General features: G+C 46.1%; 1 protein-coding gene across 1 annotated transcript; it reads right to left on the bottom strand.

Annotated features, from left to right (window-relative positions):
* Positions 1–9,378: 9,378 nt before the first annotated feature.
* LOC135366344 (uncharacterized) lies at positions 9,379–18,531 on the bottom strand. The gene is made up of 4 exons (XM_064599013.1): positions 18,056–18,531; positions 17,846–17,958; positions 16,821–16,898; positions 9,379–14,526 (listed from the first exon to the last, which is right to left on the bottom strand). The coding sequence occupies exons 3-4, from the start codon at positions 16,830–16,832 to the stop codon at positions 9,379–9,381; spliced, it is 5,160 nt and encodes a 1,719-aa protein (XP_064455083.1). The 5' UTR covers positions 16,833–16,898; positions 17,846–17,958; positions 18,056–18,531.
* Between the last annotated feature and the right edge of the window lie 2,615 nt (positions 18,532–21,146).

The following is a 21,146-nucleotide window of genomic DNA, read 5'->3' as shown; positions in this document are numbered from 1 at the left end:
GTTTACATGTTCGAATACAGTGCGCTTTAAAAAGCTCATCGCTTACCTGTCTGCCGAAGACAGGCGACTGATCCTGTTTGCTTCGTCTGTGACCGATGTTCGTAGAGCTTTGACTTCGGCTCGCATTTGCGGCATCAACGACGTTTCGAAAGCAAGGCTTCCGAACTGTTCAGCACACAGGATTGCCTTCTCGATCGCAGAAAGGACAGAAAAAGTTCCGGGCTCGAAGTCTCCGCATTTCTTGCTTCGACGTCCATATTGAAGATCACTTTGCGGATGCCGCCGCTCTCAAAAACTAACAACAGAACTTCCGGTCCGGGCGCCCAATGAAACATGAACCTCATGTTTTCGTCACGCACACGGAAATTGGCGGATATCCACTATACAAAGAGGCTATATTTCGGCGCCGATTGCGCGAGTTGAGGAGGAAAAGCGAAGCTGGTTTTCAGCTCCCCATTTGGCAAACTTTGCCGCCGCGCACAGCCAAAATATTTCGCGTGTGGCTTGGAGGCATATTATACCTTCGTAATAGATGCAAACGAAAGATTTGTTGAATCAGAGTGATTGTTGAATCAGAGTAGGGGCCCTGCTCCCAAGGAGTTACGATTTCATTATTCCCTTAGCACAGCATACAAAGGCTCCTTCACATCACTGCTTCGATAAGTTATAGACGGTAACACACTCATCTCTGCCGCTGAGAAGCAGAGGGCTATCGGCGCAGTAGACTATCTCACGGATAGGATATGATCGTGAACATTTACGGGGGGGGGGGGATATAGGTTTATTGCAAAACAAAACAAAAAACACGAAAGAGGGGAAAGGTTAGCCTGGCTCCAGCAGCCGACTTGCTATTCCCGCTTACAAAAAGGAAAAGGGAGAAAAGGAAAAATAAAGAGAAAGAAGAAAAAGTAAAGACAAATCGGAAAGAGCGAAAGAAGAGGCGCAGTCACAGGCTCAGCGCGAGCCCTGTGTCGGTAAGGAAGCGTACGAGTTCCCTTCCGACGCGCCACTGAATGGGGCGTTGCAGAGGGCCCAGTAGCGTTGCCAGCGTGACCTCCCTGAGCCCTAGGGCAGCTAGCCGCTCCATCAGAGTGGCACGGGGAGCGGCGAACAGGCGACAGTGTAGGAGTAGGTGGGAAGTGTTGCCCTCGGTAGAGCAGGCTGCACATGTAGGGGTGTCAAGCGTGTTGAGTTGGAAGAGCCGTGTTGGCGTTCGAGCCACGCTTAACATTTACGGTGTGATACCGAGAGCACTGCTCAATTGTACACGCACCCAGAAGGGTCGTACGCGTGCAGCGAAATTGCGTTACTCACGGCTGTTCAGCACAGCATTGTCGGCACGTGTTGACCGCTCGATGACACGGGCCGCTCCAAAGGAGCAAGCAAAGTACCGTGGTATGGGCACCTTTGGGCATTGTGCGAAAAAAATGTCTAAATGCGGTAGTTTTATAAAACCACCATAAGCTGTGATATGTTGGACACGTGGTCGCTCCCACATGATTCCTATAGAGCAAGGGATGGGCCTGCACTGTAGTTGACCCTAGAAAGCTCGCTTTAATATGCACTCGTTCAGCAACAACTTAATTGCTCAGTAGCTTACCCGTGCCATAGAACCAGTCGGTAGTGTATCCATGATGCCAATAATTGTTTTACTGCACTCTGCCAGGAATCTTCCAACGATGGACTTTGCCTTAATCAGCCTTCTGACACCTGCGTTGCAAGTGTACAAACAGTTGAGGGTCGACACACGAGCAGAGCAACCCATGGCGAGCCCACTCGAACATGTCGGAACCCGTCGATCGTCACATCTGCACTGTCGACGCGCCTCGTCGCGCTCTCCACTTACCCACTCGTTCCCTCATTCCCTCTCCACACACAGTGCATGCGCGCCGCGCTGTGGCTACAGACACACCACGCCGCCATTCTTTCGTAGCGAGGATTCTTATGCTAACGCATTAATAACAGTCATCCATGACTGAGTCATTGTACGTAAAAACGTTTTGCGTACCGTCAAGTTGCAGCATGTATTCTTGTGAACGACAGTGCTCTTGTGTCATGTATTAATAAATGTCTATCAATTGTACACTTTCGTACGGTGTTCTCTCTGAATCGCGTTGCGATTAGTGCCGGTGGCGGAGCTCAGCATAGAACTATGGCGCACGACAATGGGCCACGTCACCGGGATGGACCTCGCAAGCGCGTTTTTCGTATCCTAGTCTGTTGATTCGTTTAAACGCACCCAGTCCTCTCCAAGTCAACACACGTGGTTGACAGAATGTAAAATCCACGTTGAACATCGTTGAACAATGTGAAACGTGAATTGCGAACATGAATTTCACGCAGATTGCACGTACAATTTCAGCATGCGAATTGTAATGCAGGAATTCAACGCTGATTCAACACCATACACCAGCAGTGGAATTGAGCACGTTATGACAGCGTTGATACTTACGCTGGAATTTAACGTAACCGAAAACGTAGAATGAACAACTTTGTTTCTGCTCAAGTTTTCCTTCAGGATTTCACATCGAAAGTGTACACGCAGAAATCACGTTGATCTATCATGCGGAAAGCAACGGCATTATCCAATCCAATCCCATCCACGATCCAATTCAAGATAGTTCCTTTCAAAGCGAGGATCGGGGAAGCCGCACGAGGCGCCATTGTCCTCAGAACGTAGCCGCCACAAACTGGCGTTTCAAGTTTATTTCGCTTTTGCGGCTCCTTCTTCCTTGTTTCTTGGCTTGTTTTCATTTCGAACCGGGTTGTGGTGGTGACTGTAATATCGGCAAGCACAGGTTTCGCTCACACTGCTGGGATATAAGAGTTGGTCATGACGGTTACGACCGGCTCTCTCTACTACCAGGAAGTTGACCCAGAGATTATCGCCGCTGCTGGCAAATCCAGTGTGTGCGATTTATGAGTAGTTTGTAGAAAGCGCACGTATGTGCACGTCGGATTTAAGTTCATAATTGTCCATAACTTAAAAACCCGAGACTAGGGGACAAAAAAACGACAACACAGACAAGGTCCACAAGAGACCTTATCTGTGTTGTCGTTTTTTTGTCCCCTCGTCTCGGGTTTTTAAGTTATGGATCTATACCACCAGCACGCTTGCTACCTCTCTATCCTCTCGTTTCATAATTGTGTTTACATTTGTTAAGTGTGAAAATAGGACCACCATTACATGGGTTCCCGAATTGTTTTTCGACGTTGTTGGCCGTTTCAAATTTGTTCGTGTGGTAATTATTGTCAGTTGTATTTCAGGACAGAAGGCGATGCGTGAATGAAAGGCAGATGTTGAGCAAAAGGCGAGCCTGTACACAGATGTAACCTAAGTTTTCTCTTAGCTGTTCGAACTGATCTTTTGCGTTCTTTGTGATCACTTTTATGCAGGCGTAGTCGGAAAGAAAGAAAATAGTCTGGATGCCGAAACGACGTGGCTTTCCGTGAAGTTATAATGCCTTTCAACAATTAGAACAGTCAGTTAACTGTCCTTATTGTTTACGAGAGAAAGTATGGAAAAATGTTTCAGTGCTAATAAAATGTAAGGAGAATAAAACTATACGGCAAACATATTCATGGGTCATTATTTATGACTATTATGGAGACATTATGCTTATTTGTGAAATAAAAGTATCGAAAAATAACATGTATTCAATAGTAATTAAAAATGTAGCTGCGTTTAATTTGCATTTTCATCGCACGTTAGTTATATGTTGTCAGTTTATTGCTGTTGATTATTCCTCTTTTTTAACATTGGTATACGTTAAATTAACGCGCAACTACTTTTCAGTTACGCGGAATATGCGTTCTGGTCGCTGTTAATTTAACCCGTCTATGGCTGTGATATTAGCCAGGTTGAATCAACGTTAGTTGTCAACGTCGATCCTGCATTCACATGGTTGATTTTCAACGTGTTTTCAGCGTTGAATTTGCAATGTTGTGTTGACTGCATATGTCTGAAGGGTCTGAGGAAAACCCAGGAAAAACCCCAGACAGCACAGCCCAGCAAAAAGCCCAACAAAAAGCGCTGACTGACTTGCTGTCACCCCGCGCCAGGAACACAGTGGGGGACGTCGCTGCCGCTGCGCGCATTTTCGTACACTAATTTTGGCACGAAATTCGAACTTCACGAAAGAAATATGTTGCATGACGGTTCCTGAATGTGCACAACACGCGATAATATCAACATTCCACAATAATATATGTTCCAAGTGACTCCCATACATTAAGGGAGCCCAGAAACCACTGTTTTGCAATATGCAATCATCAATCCGCAAAGATGTCCTCTTTGTGACACGGGGTGAAAGGATATCGAAAACTAATGCAAACAAATATTCTGTGTGGAATATTTTCCTTTGAAAAAAAAAAAAAGCACGCGCTTTTCCGGTCAACTCACTGTTAGAGATGCAAAACTTCCGGAAATTTTGGATCGCTCGAAAAAAAAACGGTTTCTTTGGGTTTTTTTTCCGAAAAAATGCAAAAACGGAAACAAACGCGGTTACTGCTGAGTCGAAGTATTGCCGGCCAAGCCACAGCATACAATGAGCTACAAACCATAGTAGTGTTCACTCTCTAGGCATAAATGTAGAGCAGAGCATCCCATGAGACTGCTGTCTACTCAGCGATAGGTAATTGGAACAACGCGTCCACTCCTACCAGAACTCAGACATTATGTGAACGCGATGGCGATCGCTTGGAATAGCCAGACGGAGCTCTAAGTTGGTGGTTGGTGGCAGATTGGAGGCACCTAAGGCACTGTTGGCGGGTTGGAACGCATCGAAGGCACGCCATTGTTAGATTACTAGTTAGGGACCTTCGAAGGTATTTGTAAGGTAGCAAGATATACTGCACTCTTAAAAAAAAGGGGGTGTACTTTAACTCCTTTCCTTGCCACATACAGGGTGTCCCAGAAAACGTGTCATTGAATTATAATAAAAAAACTACGCCACCTAGAATCATGCGGTCAACAGCATTTGTTCGTATTAGGTTTTTGCCACCTCCTAATGTGAATGTCATGTACTCCAAGTTTAATTATGTAAATATTTGCGAACTGAACTCGGAAATTTGCCAAGTACAGGTCACTTTTTTACCCCACCAATATGAAGAGCGTGCCGAACTCACTCAAATTCATGATAATTCACAGTGATATTCACGAGCTATCCCATCAGGAAAAATAGCCGAATATCATGCTTTTCGGAGCACCGGACCATAGCGCGCGATGACTTTTTGATCGCAATCGCTCGCAGTGCGACGAAAGGAGGTTCCGAAGCCAGCCCACAGAGTGATAGTAGAAAAAGTAACAGTTCCTAAATTTGGGAGAGGGAAAGCATTATCCCAGCGAAAGTCGGACGTGATAAGCCGTCCCTGTTTTATCTCTTTCTGCGGTGTCGGGGAGGGCTGGGTTTCCAACCTCCTTTCGTCGGACTGACAAAGATTACGCTGAAAAATTCATCGTGCGCTATTCTGTGGGACCTCCGTAGAGTATGACGTCCGGCTATTTTTTCCGATGGGATACCTTCTGAATATCCCTGTCAATTACCATTAATTTGACTAAATTAGACACGCTCTTCACATTGGTGGGGTAAAAAAGTGACATTTACTAGGCAAATTTCCAGCTTAAGCTCGCAAAAATTTACATAATTAAATTTACATCACACGACATTCACACGAGGAGGTGGCAAAAACCCAGTAAGAACAAATGCCACTGACCGCATGACTCTAGGTGGTGTAGTTTTTTTATTATAATTCAATGACACGTTTTCTGGGACACCCTCTATATCGCTTCCTTTTGGGTACTACAATTACTCTAAAAAAGGGAATCTCCTCGCTCCCTGTAGGAAGTGGGGTTACGCTCTAACCCCTTACTGGATAGCAATATTACTCTCCGGCAGGGAGTAAGGGAGTAATGTCACTCCTTTGAGGGAGTGGGAAGACTCCTTTGTTGAGAGTAAGTGTGCTCTCCGAAAGGGCGTTATATATGTGGCAAGAAAAAGGAGTTAAAGTACACCCCCCTTTTTTTAAGAGTGTACTCGCGAAAGTATTTAAGGTACGTAACTTAAACACTCTACTAATGTTATTGCACAGGTCTGTGATTAACTTACCGATCTTCTCCTCTGTGCAGCTAAGTGCCAGTGCGAAGATCCACAGTAGAATGAGAAATACCTTCATACCAGTCGTTTTTCAGTTGACGATCTACAGTTGAACGGATGTGCTCGTCCTACGAACAATTACTTGAGGGCCTCATCTAACTGCCAACTGCTTCGGCTGTATAAACTGAACGCCATCTCATAGGAAAAATAATCCGGGACATCATGGCCGATATCGTGAATTATAGCAGAGTCCACAGGAGACCCCATTTTCTGCCAATGCAAATACATTCCCGACGCGACAGGTGGAAATAACGGGACGTACACCCAAGGACGGCTGCAGGTTCTTTAATGGACATCAACACAGCCATTCAAAGCTACGTTCTATTGGCTTCACACTCGTCATTGTAGTAAATTACATATTGATCGAGTAGATGGGTAGAAATCCAGCGAACCGGTAGAGATGTAGGAAGATACAGAAGCCACAAGACTTTCAACGACAAGATAGAAGTCACACTTTTAAGGGTGTAGCGGTACTTTCTTGTCCAACTCGTGTACTAATAATACACTCGATCAATAGGAAGGGAGTTGCCTCAGGACTTCTGTCTTCTCTTCCGAGTAAGTTTTTTCAATTGATCTACGATAACTGACGTGCATTGAGAGTAAAGCTGTCAATGCCATGTCTTCTAGTATTCACGGTAAGACCGCAAACCTTTGTCAGCGTGTGGATAATCTGACTGATGCCAAGGCGGTCGTAACATTGTATGGTCGACGTGTCGCGCCCGCAATCCCGGGTAGCGGTCTAGTTCATATTCACGTTGGCTCATGTTCGTTAAACACGATCGTGGAGCAAAACAACAACAGCAACTTTATTGCGGGATGATGGATGGGGAGTTTCATCGCCGGGGGCATTGCTGGTGGGGATCCGCGGAATGAAATAATGAGCCCCTTCACAATAAGGATCGAAGTGCTGTGGTGTCCAGAAAGGTGAAGAGAGCCTGGAGGGCAGAGCATTGGTGTTCTGGACGTGGCCAGGGACCAAGCGATTTTGCGAGAGAGAGGAGGCGGGAGTCTAGCTCGTTGAGGGATGCAGAGAGTACGGTTCGGGAAGGTTGGTAGTGTGGGCAATGGAGAAGAACGTGCACGAGATCTTCCACAGCACCGCAGTGGGTGCAGTGGGGAGAGGCAGCTTGCCTCAAGCGGGAGCGCCACCGTGCTGTGAAGGCCACGTCGAGGAGCATTCGGTGAACTAATGCGGCATCTTGACGAGAGATATGTGCAGGCATGCGGAAAGCGAGCGCTGGATCAACTCTGCTCAGCATGGCGGATGGGAGAATGTCAGCGGTTCGTTGGCGGGTAGCTAGAGGAGCCACGAGGCGTCGAAGTACGGACCGATGATCTCCTCTCAGAAGTGCAATACGCGTCCGTCTCCGAGACGAGAGAGCTGCTTCGGCGGTGCTGTCAGCCTGTTCATTGCCTTCGACGCCACAATGGGCTGGAACCCATTGACCCGAGCCTGTGCCATTTTAAACCATTAACACATCCATAACCAAGGGTGCGGAGGAGCCTCGTATGCCAGATTTTTGAATTGCTTGCAGCGCAGATGTTGAGTCAGTGAAGGCCAGGATTGTCGAGCTCCTATTACTATCAGCGCTTGTATTAACGGCCTCCGTCGACGTAGTTAACCCATCACATGATTCTCCCGACATATCACGATTAATCGAATGCCTATCTTAGTTCGCAGATAGATAGATTTTGGGGGCTGACCTTAACTGGATTAAAGTAAGGATGTTCATTCAGGACTTCTTTCCTTCCCATACTTACTCCTTAGTAGAGTAGGAGCATCTTGACAATTGTAGTCACCGGCTCAGTCGGTTGAATGTCCTCTCAGAATATGCACGAGAGTGTTTGAGATATTCTGCAGGGTTAGTCAAGGAACCGTTGCACATTTCCATCGCACCATAAAAAACAGAAGACGCGGTTAGCCTACCCCAAACTTTGAAGGCTGGGAGTTCCGTTGGAATTTTTTGTATGGACTAGGATCATATAGAAAGTAAATAAAAAATCAGCCCTCGTGAATTTGCAATTGTCTATCTCACACGAACATCGCCATTTTTTTCTTGTGTATGCTTCACATTCACACCGCCTGACATAGGCGGCGCTGCATAATCCTCTTCTTCCATGCGTTGGCGCAACGTGTGTATGGTGAAGGGAACTTGAACCCCACACAGAAGAAAATGACGGCTTTTGAATGAGATAGGCCATAGAAAATGCATAGAGTGAGGCCATGCTTGAGATGTTTTTATTATTTTTTTACAGGACCATAACGCTAACAAACAATTCCAACGAAACTTACGGCGCTGAAGAGCTCACTGAAAAAATAAATAAATAAATAAAACTTCAGGCAAATGGCTACCTGTCTCCAAAGCTCGGCTAAACCCTGTCTATTTTTACTTTGCAGTCGAAATATGTAACCTTTGCTGAACTAACCCTGTAGACTTACATATATCACTCAATGTAGAATAAGGAAACAAACACCTTCACCGTATCCAGCTGTACGCGCGCCTACATACAGGGCAGTGTCATCGTCTCCAGCACAAATGGTAGCACCTGAGGGAGGCGGAATCACTTACCTTACTTCCACGCGACCATATTTTTCGTTATTACGCAGCATGGAGGATCCCTGTTTGTCTTCTCTACAGGTTGGTCGATGGCCAAGAAGCATTTTCGCATGTAGGCAACGTGCAACGTATTTTTTTCACGTTTTATTCATACATTTATTTATTTATTTATTAAATATCCGTGAAAGGCCAAATGCGCATATGACCCGGTGGGCGTTACATAACCGAGTGGGTTATACAACAACAAGGAATACATGTAAAATACATACATACAGAAATTTATACACACTTGGAAACTATTACAAAACAGTAAATGGATAAAAGATTGTAACACATTGTAAAAGATTGTAAAACAGTAAATGGAAAAGAGAAAAGGATAAAAAGTAATTCAAGCCACTAGGACTGAAGGAAGTGATCATTTTAACAATACCCAATGAGAGTAATATAGATGACAAGTTGCATGTAAGTTACTAACTGGAGACGATGATAATGATGAAGTCACCGACGATTCTGAGTAGGAACACTTAAATGATGTCAAATTGGCCCATTTTGACAGCATAGCGGAAGAAGATTTATCCCTATTGCCGACAGTATTCGTCAAGCGATGCAAACAAACATCGTTGTCTTGGATGTGTGGCACAAAGATGAAGCGCAGCGGGACCATCTTAACTGACGACAGGTGAATGGAGGTGTAGCAGCTTTTGGACCGGGTCTCTGTACTTTAGCGGATGAAATTGAGTATAGTCCTTAGAATAAGGAAGCAACAGCCTGACCACAGCCAAGTCTTGCTTTGACCGCTTCAAGCTACGCTTGCACGCGACTACGTGCAGAGCACTGTCACCGTTGCCATCAGGGATATTAGCGTCAGAGTGAGGAAGAATCATTTGCACTACTTCCACGTGACCGTGTTTTGCGCTAATACGGAGCAAGGTGGACCCTTGTTCGTCAACTGTAGAAGCCGATAAGTGGGGAAGTAGACTAGCAATGTCAACGCCATTTTCCGGGGAACAACGGTTCAGTGGCATACGTGCACTCGCATCACGGGCGCTGCTCGATGCGAGACGTAGGAGAAACCTCGCAATGTTTATATAGTCACACTGAGCACTGAAACGGAGGATCATCCTGTCTGTCGCTGCCACTGAGGAATTGAGAAGCAGGAGTTTTACTATGTCAACTTCATCTCCCTCCAGAGCATAGTGCAGCGCGCTCTTTCCTGTTTTGTCAAGCTTATTGGCTGACGAGTGAGGAAACAGTAGTTTGATGGCATCCAAATGCCCTTTGTCAGCGCACCGATGAAGTGCCGTTCTACCTTCTACGTCTGTTGCATTAACGGGTGAATGAAGAATCAGTAGCTTCATGTCGTTTACGTAGTCCCTGTCGCTGTCGAATGCGGACATGTAGGAAGCTGCAAGTAGAAGTGGCGTTTCACCATCGTTATTTTTAGCGTACACATCCGAATAGGGAAGGAAGAGAGTTACCAAGCCCTTCCAGGAAATGGAGTCGAAAATTGTGTGTAAAACAGTGTTACCATCGTGATTACGAATGGTGACATCCACGTGAGGAAGAATCTCTTTCATTGCCTTGCTTTTCAGTGCCATACACCACGGTTTCCGAAGAAAAATCAAACATGGTTCTGTACCTGTACATAGCCAGGGGTTATAAAGTAAATAATCTTTAACGTGCAAAGGTGTTTCGGCATACCCGTTATGTGCGCTTTTTGTTTCGGAATGAGGAACCAGGACAGGCACAGTGTCCAAATTACCATAAATCATGCTCGCGAACAAAGGGCTGGCAGAAGTTACACCGGACGAATCACGTTGAAAGTGAAACTGTAGGTATTTGCATACATCCCCAGATCCTACTGCTGCATGGGCGCGTAACAGTGTGGAGCCACTGATGCCAACAGCTCCAACGTTAGAGTACGGTAACATAATTCTGAACGTTTCATAGGAACTCGCGTGGAAAATAGGAGCATGTCTTGCATTGCATATGATGCTATCGACATCTACAAGTACTCGTGTCCCAGCAACCTGCCCATATCTCGCCTCCGGAGGATCCGTTGTGACCTGTTGTTTGTTTGCGTTCTTCAGAACGCAACGTGCTTTCAAAAGGCGATCCAGGAGCTCATGTAATTCCCGATCTATAACTTCACGTATCACTGAATCCAAAAAGTTTCTTTCGTTTGTAATGTTTTCAGTGGCGATGGGTAGTTGTTTTGCCCAGTTGATGCCTCTGCCACTGCATAGTTTGCAAAACACATTCAGTTTTTGCAGCGCGCGCATCCTGTCCGCGTACATCAAAGGCGTCATTCCAAGTTTATCTTCCCTTTGCAATTCATCGGCCATTTTTTCATCCTGCATCCCAGCAATAATATCCAGCACGTCCTCATCTGCATGCACCGCTGCTATGTGCAGTGATGATCTTGAAAAATTATCGTGGTCATAAAGCTGCTCAGCGCAATTTTTAACGCCTTGCTGGTCACTGCACATGACGTAACGGTGGAGAAGATGAGATCTTGCACCCATTGCGTCCAAGAACACGAGAACCCCATCATACGAATCGTTTCCGTACAAGCTGGCTGCTGATTTTCTAACTTTATTGCCTGTGATTCTTGCGGACATTATCTTTTGACCAAGAAAGTGCGCTGCGAAAAACTCTGCAAAAGTCCTGTGCAGAAAGACAGGAATTCCATTGAGGAGTCCGTCCACCAAACCGTGTTTAAGATGGCCGACACCTACACGTTTCATTAGTTTTCCAGCGGGTTCGAGTTTTTCGAGCGCATCGTCGCTTAGCAACAAGGTTAGCCATTCGTCGTTGAAAATAACCTTGAGGCCAAGAAGACAGTGACTCTCGAAGAAAGAAGACTTTGCATCTTCCTCTTCATCTTGCCCAGCAGCAGTCATTCTGTTCTGATGTCTTCCTCCTGGCAGTTTCTCCCAATAAATTTTAAACTTTATTTCAACGAACTTCTCATAGATGTCTAAGGTGCTTGTCTCTTCTCCCAGTAAATATATCTGCCCTTCTGGGTTTACGAGTTCCAACTGGTCGAGTTGTGGTTCATTTATTTCAGCGATCATTTGCAACAGCAGCGGGTTTGCGGCTATGCTAAGTTGTCGCTGTGTGTAGAACCTGCTTAGGCACCTCTCCGCGAATGAATTCAGATTCTGGTCGTCGATTTGACGATCATTTCGTATCCAAAACTTTTTCAGAAATTTCAGTTGGTCGTTTTCTTTGAATCCAATCATTTCGACAGCTATTGTGCTAAACTTGTCTTGCAGTGCGAGCTTAGAGCAATTCCGACTGAACACAAGGATTTTCGAGATTTTAGACCTACTAAGGGCAAGCACTAGTTGGATCAGATGTTCGCGATTCTCAGCGTAAACTTCGTCAAATGCATCAAGCATAACAACGACCCTGAAGGGCATTGACCTGGAGATGCTGCTCTTGAGAAGATTGAATTCGAAGGTGCCCTCCTTCATGTCACACAAGGCAGCCAACAAACTTTCTCTCTTGGTACTCAGTTCAGTGTTTGGGAAATTCATGTGCTTAGTTCCAATCCTAGTTGACAAGTCCACCTGGAGCACCCATATCATTTCATCAAGAGCTTTGATGTCTTGGGCCATCCGTAACGACATAACACTTTTTCCCATTCCTGGATCGCCACATATGGCCACGACTTTATCAGGAACGTCACGTAGGAGGGCTTCAGTGCCGCGAATTTCGCCAGCGGCAGAGGTCACATTCATTAGATGTCTCACAGAGCCGTTCGATGTGACCCAGTGGAACTCTGATCTTTGCGAATCATACTGCAACAGATGGAATGTCCTGTCTTCGTAGAAAGTACGTCGCGTGAGTGCATCGTAATCGTTCGCGTTACTCAGAAGCACACATCTCTCAAACTGTTTGACTGCACTGTGATGGCACGCGTGGCAGCCGGGGGGAAGGAAGTTATTAAGGTCTTTGCGGCAGATACCCATGATGGCAAATGCCTCGTTCGCTATTTTACGTAATGCCGCATGTAGGTCCATTTTTGTGGCTCTTTCGCATGTGCGTTCAACGTAGTATCTGCCTATGTTCTCGTTCAGTCTCTGGAGCTTGGGTCCCACGTCAATTTTTTTGTATCGACATAACTCTAGAAATGCGGACTCGTCCAATGCCTTCAAAATTATGTCCCCCGTCGTTTGCGTTTCTTGACCGCCTGATGTCATTAATTTGTCAATTGACACTACTGCTTCGTTTTGAAAGCTGATTGAGGAGAATTTCAATACTTCTGCTTTGCATTCAACTGTCACACCGTCAAGACTGCAGTTCAGGACAGGAGTAAATTCCAGGTTGTTCGTAAAACATTTTCTCATCCCTTTCGCAAACTGGTCTTGCTCCGCGTTTTCAGTTAACACGATAACTCTTGTACCCCTGTCGTCACTTAAATCTTTCAACAAGTCCTGAATCTCTTTTTGGACTGTTAGTTCCATCTTGTATTTTGGCTCAGACGATAGGACCACATAGTGACACTTGTATGTCTTCAACGCTGCCTTCAGTTCGCTGTCCCAATGCTTGATGTCGAGGAGTACGTACGATTCTCCCTTCAATCTAACAGCGTCGTTAATCTTTGCTTCGAGGTAAGATAAGTAAGGAGCTGTGAGAACGACAAGTGGCTCGTCTCGTAACTCGTACTTGGTCTTAAACTCGATTTCGAGCTTACTTGCTCTCTCAGCTTTACGCAATCGTACGTTTTGTTGCTGTATTTGTTCTTTATCTTTTCCCGAGCGATTCTTCGTGATGAACGCTTCCATGTCGGGAATGATGAAGTCCTTGTAGAATTGATACAGTAGAGGAACTTCTTTTTGCAAAAGCTTCTCTCCTAACGTGGCCTCTACCACACCTTTTGCTCTACTGGTGCCACATCTTTCGGATTGCATTGCAAGCACATGCGGAATCCGAACAACCAATTCCTGTTCTTCAACACTGCTGTTCTGAAACGCCCTCTGTATCACACTGTGCACACTGTGTTTCCGTGGCCTGATCTCATCGAGGATGCGCTGGTAGCGGACACGTCGCTCTTCGTCCTCTCGCTTGTAGGGCTTCCCATCGTTTCCGTACACCAGGTTCAGAGCAAAATGACAAAATTCATGCGCCATAGTTCCTAAAAGATCACGCTCCTCCCTCTTTGCCCCGAGGTAGATACTTTCTTCTCTTGAAAGAGTCACGCCCCAGACGGTCCCGCGTATGTGACTCATGATGCAGCCTAAGTCTTTACTTTGAAAATCGAATATGACATTTAACCACGATGTTGTAGCTGCAACCTGAAGTATAGTGTCCACCATCGCAATTTTTTGCAGTGCCTCGTAGTATTTGGTAATTTTATTTTCGAACCCGTCACAACCCGTTTTGCTTGATGATCTACTTACTAGGTGCGAAATAAACCCGCATTTGGGCACCATGCAACACAGTTGGTAACGGTATTCGAGATCCTGGAGGGTTTTTTCTCGCTTGACCTGCTCGAACGACACTCTTTCTTCTCCTTTTTTCTCTGTGTTAATTGTGCAGTTGCGATGCACGAGATAGGCACGTATTTTAGATCGCCCCTCCTCAGCGGCTTTACATAACGCTGATTTTTCAGTCGCTGGGTCCAGCCACTGTCTTATATCCTTGTTCTTTTCCAGGCATCTTTTCACCTCACCAAGGTCTCCTTTGACGATCGCGTCGTGCATCGCTTTCCGAACAGTTGCCGTCTTTTGGGACTTTTCGATGTTGATGCTAGATTTAAAGGATTTTCCTCCTTGCTGCCCTTCTCCCTCAGTGCCTGACGGTTCCTGCGAACACACGGCAAAGGTCAAATCGAGAAAATGAACCAGACACAACACCATCGGTCACTTTCTCTGCTAAATCAGTAAGATCCGTCTAAACATTGGTTCGATATACATCAACTTTCGTCTGTTTCCGAATTGTTATCCAACACTTCACGAAGCAGCAATAAATAGCCCCTCCATCGTAAAGCGCGCCTACTCCTAACTGGAAACGTTCCTAAAACTATTGTCGCCGAGTTCTCCGTTTTGACTTCACGGGAACAACTCGGCAAACGGTTTATCTTTTTTGGACACAACGCCGCTGGTTCGGAACTCTGCGGAATGCGGCCAAAAATTGCTGAGAGAGTCATTAAGCCGGAATCGGAAGGCGAATAAGATTCTGCAAGCCTGTCTTTCACACACACACACACACAAAGAAGAAAAAGAAGAAGAAGAAGGGAAAACTGCCTGGCGACAAGGGGGGGGGGAGGGGGTAAGCTTATGCATGTTTGGTACGCAGACTACAATGATATAAAAGGGTGCGCTGGGAAACATGGAGTTATATAGGGTGGTTTCTTTTGTATTCATTCGTTACAGATTTTTATGAAAACGTTATTAGTGCAACGTGAATTTGGTTTTCTCAGGTGGGGTGTACGGCCAGGACGACATCCTGTAGGACAGCGTATGCAACTACTGGACAACCAATTAGCTAAAATTCATTAAATCACTTATTAATTGGATGTTTTCTGGAAAATGCGAGATAACTGAATTGGAACCAGTCATGATTACAAAATCCACCACCCTGTGAAGCGAACGAACTTTGATATACAAATAATGTCTGATGTATAAATTGTCAAATTTCGCTCTTCAAATGAACCGAGACTAGAACTATGCGCAGGCCTCGGTGGCTCAGTCGGTAGCGTGCTCGCCTTCTGATCCCGAGATCGCGGGTTCGAACTCGGCCAAGGACGCCAGCAACCTGGTGGCAAGGTACAAGTTGGCTCTGGCTCCCGCGACCGACATCAATACGGGGTGCTGTGTGGTAAGCTTTCATCGCACGCTAAAGAACCTTCAGGTGGGCAAAAGCAATCCACAGACCAACCGCTGTGGCGTCGCTCATGATCTCAGTTGTCTCGCGACATAAACCCCCAATTATAGACCATTTCGCGACGCCAGCGTGCGCCAACGCGCCACAGCTGAATGTCTGTCCCGTTGATCTTCCGTTTACAGCTGTTGTTTGCAAAGACACTTTTGATAGCGGCACGCGGCCAGGTAGCGCCAGTGCACGTTAACCTGTTTTGTTCCTCGAAGGTCTTCCGGTTTGCGCCGTTTGCAAACAGTGAAATGCCTAGGATTACTACACTCTAAAAAGAGCGTACGCCCCCCTCTCTCTTCGAATCAGAAGCGATAACCCTATCATTCTTGGCAATGCTTGGCGCACAGCGTGCTATGCGGTGCTGTTTTTAGAGTGTAGAACAATGCGATTTTCGAGTGCAGAAACGACGAGACCTTCACCCTTCTCTCTGTCGCATGTGGAGCGGTCCATGTTGCCAGCTGACTAACGCCTACTCCAATCGTCTGCATCGCACCAAAGCAAGTGGCCCTCTCACGTGGGTTGCTTCTCGTTCATTTGGACAAGGTTATTTCGAAATTTATATCTCGAAGTTCGTTCGCATCTCGGGGTTTTTAACAAGGACGACGGACACATTATGCAACTAATCTCGACCCCACTGAGCTCCACGACGCACAGTTGCAACAATTGCACGGGGACAGTTGATGGAGGGACCGAATGACCAGCTTAATTTGGCCTTGCTCTGGACGCTTTGTTCTTCGATCAGCGGGGCCCTCTTGCGCGGACGTTGAGAGTCATCCGTGGTGTCCTAGGAATGTCTCCACTGCTCCAGCGCTGACTAGCAACTGAGTGTGGCCTTGTCTGTGTGGTTCTTCTTTTCTTTTCTCCCGTTTGAGTTTGAGTTTGATTATAGAAAAAAAAACGGAAGGTATTGAATTCGTCACTGACGAATTCTGCTACTTCCACAAAGGAAATGAAATGAATGAAAGGAGAAAGAAAAGTCGGGTCTTTCGCGCTGTTCGCCCTGGTAACAACTTTTTCGTGTTATAGCTTTAACCCACTACAATTATTTGTCTGGAGCTTGGAGAATATATATTCAATAGAACCGTTAGACCCCTCATAGATGTTTGCAGCTCGGATTGGCAAGTGTTTCGGATGTAGCAAGAGCCAATGCACGACGCTCACTAAGATACCAGGGGTTATTGTTTAAACATTACCAAAGTAAGTAGTAACAATAAAAGCACCTCACCTTCCTCTTCATGGTTTAGTTACACTTTAGTTGTCTTCGTTCTCACGCATACCATTCCTTTTCAGTATTCCTCGCAATCTGTAACAACGAGAGGTTTGTTTGAATGACATATTTGTAAAACGTGACGTAACTGTCAGTAAAGCTCAGTTGGATACGGAAGAGAGTGGCCCAAGTCGAGCAACCGTTGTTCTATCTAACACTTTTTCACGTTATTGGCACTTCTTGATAATGCACTGAAAGCAGGAGATGAACCTCCTTTTTCGAATGATTATATGAAAAGAGCAGAGACTTCGCTAAGCAGCCTTTACCGACTTTGTGTTCTTAGCTGCAATGACAAGTTATGGTGACGCCAAAGGGCATTTCATGAAACTGGCATTCGATCTCATTCGGGATGCACTTCGGTCATTTCGGTCATTCGGGATGCACTTCGGGATCATTTCGGTACACGAGATTCAGAGCAAAATGGCAATATTTGTGCGTCATAGTTCCTAGAAGACCACGCACCTTCCTCCTTGCCCCGAGGAAGATATTTTCTCCTCGCGGAAAAGTCAGTCCCCACGTGGTTTCCGTTCTGGCACCCATCATGCAGCATTAGTCTTCTCTTTGAAAATCGAATATGACATTTAACCACGAGGTTGTAGCTGCAACCCGGAGAATAGCGTCCATCATCGCTGTTTTCTGCAATGCCTCGTAGAGTTTTATAATTTTATTTTCAAACTTGTCGCAGTATGTTTGGCTCGATGATCAACAACTAGGTGCGAATTGAACCCGCATTTGGGCGCCATGCAACCGAGTTGGTAACGATATTCGAGATCTTGGAGCTCATTGACATGCTTGAATCACTCTCTTTCTTGTATTTTTTTTCTCTTTTCGTCTTCTTTAATTCTGCAGTTGTGAAGCACTAGAAAGGGCACGTATTTTAGATTGCCTCATCTCTACTGCTGTTCATATTTCTGATTTTTCCGTCTCAAGGTGCAGCCACTGCCTCAGACATTTGTTCGCTTCCAGGCATCTTTTCACCTTACCAAAGTATCCTTTCAGGATAGCGTCGTGCATCTCTTTCCGAATTATTTATGTCTCTTTGGACTTCACCCTGTTGATGCTAGATCCAGAAGATTGCCGTCCTTGATCCGCTTCTCTGTTTATGTCAGATGGTTCCTGCAAACACACGGAAAAGGAAAGCTCAAGAAAATAAAGCAGAGGCAATAACGGGACACACACACACACACACATACATCGGATGATGATGGGGTTAGAGATTTAGCGCCGCTGAGGCGGTACACTGCCCTATTTCGCGTTAGGAAAGGATGAGGGGGTGATGATGGGAGCTTTCAGAGAGCCGTCACCAGACCGGCGGAGCACAAGTACTCCGCCAGAAGACGAAGGCCTTGCATCGGGTGGGCAGCGTTCGACCACGGTCCGAGGATCTTCGTGAAGGTGAACGGCCGCTTGTCAATGCGTTGCATAGAGACTTCCATTAGTGCACGTTCGCCAGTGTCTTTTTGAGACCTTGTCTGTGTTGTCGTCTTTTCTTTCTTTTGTCCCCCAGTCTCGGGTTATGGATCAGAGGAAATAAAATCGCTCAGTTTGTCCGCTGAAACGCTGAGCTCCCTCGCTAGACTCATAAGATTTAAATCAACTTTAATGTGTCTCTAATGTTGATGTTGATGAAAATAAAAATTAAGGAGAGATTGAATTCGTCACACGACACATTTGGCTGCTCCCGTAAACAGCACCCCCCTTTCCAAAAAAAAAAAGAGTGGGGGAAATAGAAAATAGAAACCTCCCGTTTGCGCGATAACTACCGGCCAAAGGCCAATCAGCAGTTAACGTATGACGCACAATGAATAACATGGTCCTAATAGACTGGCTCTAATGCACACTTCTGAATAAATGTCACAAGTGCTGACAAGGCAGCATCGCTCTTGTCTGGTGGCCGAGGACCCAGCACTTTTACGAGTTAAAAGTTGCGGCTGTCCAGTCTGCGAGAGCAGATTTCATGGTGACCCCTTTCAGGTCTCTGTCTCTCAATTTCCATTCAACACTGCACGAAGCAACAATAAAAAAATATTTGTCTGTGCAAGCTTGTCTGACCTCAAATCAGAATATCTGGAGTCCTGAAGCACCTTTTCCTGATTTGATTCGCTTGATTACAAGATTTCATGTATTCAAGCCCACTGCTCAAGCGCACCCCCCGTTTAATTCAGGAAAGAAATTCACTGACGATTTAGCGGTAAATGCTATGGAAATGCGTTAGCATTAACCGCCACCAGCTCCGGTGGCGCAGCGGTAACGCGTGCGCTTGGAGACTGGGAGGTCCGCGGTTCGAACCCGCGGGCCGGCTGTGCCGTCTGGGGTTTTTCCTGGGTTTCCCTCAGATGTGTAATAGGCGTATGCCGGCACAGTTCCCCTGAAGTCGGCCCATGGACGCAGCTATCCTCCACCCGAGCGGATTCCGCTCGGTCTTCCACTTCACCCTTTCCTCCTCTCCACCACCTTTCCCTTCCCGAGAAACATGCCGCCTAATCAGGCAGGGAGACCTCTCGGGTTCCTCCCAACGACACTCCTCCCCTCCTCCTCCATTAAGTCCTTCGGTAAGTTCCTTCCTTAAGTTCGGTCCTTCCGGTTTAAACCCAACTTCCTGTTGTCCACATCTAGTTTATACTTGACTTCCGGTAAGCATTTCCGGTCCAACTCGATTTCCTGTTATCCACTTTTTGTCTAACAAGACTTTCGGTTCTTCACCTACAGTCAATGCTCGATTTCCGGTTTTGACACTTTCAATTACTATATGTAAGTCCATAGTCCTCAATTACCTTGTAATTATTCTTTAATTACCTTACGTAACTGCAGGTTAAATGAGCTCATCTTGAATTCCCTTAGTTACCCTTGACTACGTTTCTTACTCGCCTTAATTACTCTCAATTTCCTTTTAACAGACGCTAGTTACCTTTAATTAGATTGAATTACCTGCGGTTACCTTCCGTATTCTTTACTTTCATTTAATCCTTCTCTTAATCTTCCACAATCCTTCTTCTCACAACAACAACAACTTTATTTCATGATGATGGGTGGAGAGTTTCATCGCCGGGGGCGATACTCTACCCCATTCCTGAAGGAGAAGCGGGGAATGAAGGAATGAGGATCGAAGTCATGTGGCGTCCAAAAAGGCGAAGAGAGCCTTGAGGGCAGAGCGTTGCTAGATGCGGCCAGGGGCCAAGCAATTTTGTGAGTGAGGGGGGTGAGAGAGAGGGTGGCTTTTGCAATTTTGACACCCCTAATGCCAACGCATTAATAATCCGTCCATCGTGAAGCGCTTACTCGAAACTGAAAACATTCCCAAAAAACGATTGTCGCACTTGCCGAAGTCTCGGTTTAGGATTCATGGTAAGCACTCCGCAAGCGGTTTCTCTTTCATGGACATGAAGCAGCTGGTCCGCCAGACCTATCAGCCTTGACGCACAGCGAGCCGCGGCTCGAAATAACTCGGACCTTTATGAACTCGGACTCGGAAGGCGCATACAATTTTTTAAGCCTATGTTTCACGAAAACGCCTTCTGCGGAGACAGGTAAATCTATGCCTGTTGGGCACACGGACTACAATGATACAAAAAGTACGCTGGAAAAATGCGCGCTGGAAACATGCGGTTATAGATATTTCCTTGACCCCACCCAGCTCCGCGACGCCCAGCTGGAACAATTGGATGCAGGCACTTCACGCCTGCACCGAATTACCAGACTTGAGACCCAGCTGTCGACGCTATTGCTTTCCATCAACATGGCCCGCTTGCGCGGACTTTGAGATTCCTCAGTGGTACCTTAAGAAGGTCTCCACTCCGACGATTGGCCGTTGCGTGTGAGACTTAGCACATGCCAACAGCGAGGGAGGAGTGCGAAAGACTGCACAAAAGAAGGGGACGACCACACGTGTGAAATGCTGACTATAGCGAATGAAGGTCACTTTGTTTCTGTGGTCGTTGATTACTTTTGTCCTGTCTTACGCGCTCCGCACCCCCCCCCCCCCTTTCCCGTTGACGATGTACTAACATGCCCCCTCTATAACACATTGCAACTGTTTCTCTGGAGACTGAAATGATATTGCAAAGAACCATTAGTCCCCGCATCCGATGTCCGCTGCTCAGACGAATGCTGCAAATGCAACAGGGCTCACGAAGATACTGGGGACTATTATTTAAACTGTTATTAAAAAAGGTATTAAGAATAAAAGTAGCGTTGGTACCTAACCTTTCGCTTCATCTTTAAGTTGTCGCCCTTCTTATGTTACAATTCCTACTCTTCATTTCTGGCATTATGTAACAACAACTT

The sequence above is a fragment of the Ornithodoros turicata genome, chromosome 8, assembly GCF_037126465.1.
Source record: "Ornithodoros turicata isolate Travis chromosome 8, ASM3712646v1, whole genome shotgun sequence".
In the NCBI taxonomy this organism is placed as follows: domain Eukaryota; kingdom Metazoa; phylum Arthropoda; class Arachnida; order Ixodida; family Argasidae; genus Ornithodoros; species Ornithodoros turicata.
The sequence above is the reverse complement of the archived record's forward strand: the minus strand, read 5'-3'. Positions and strand labels throughout refer to the sequence as shown.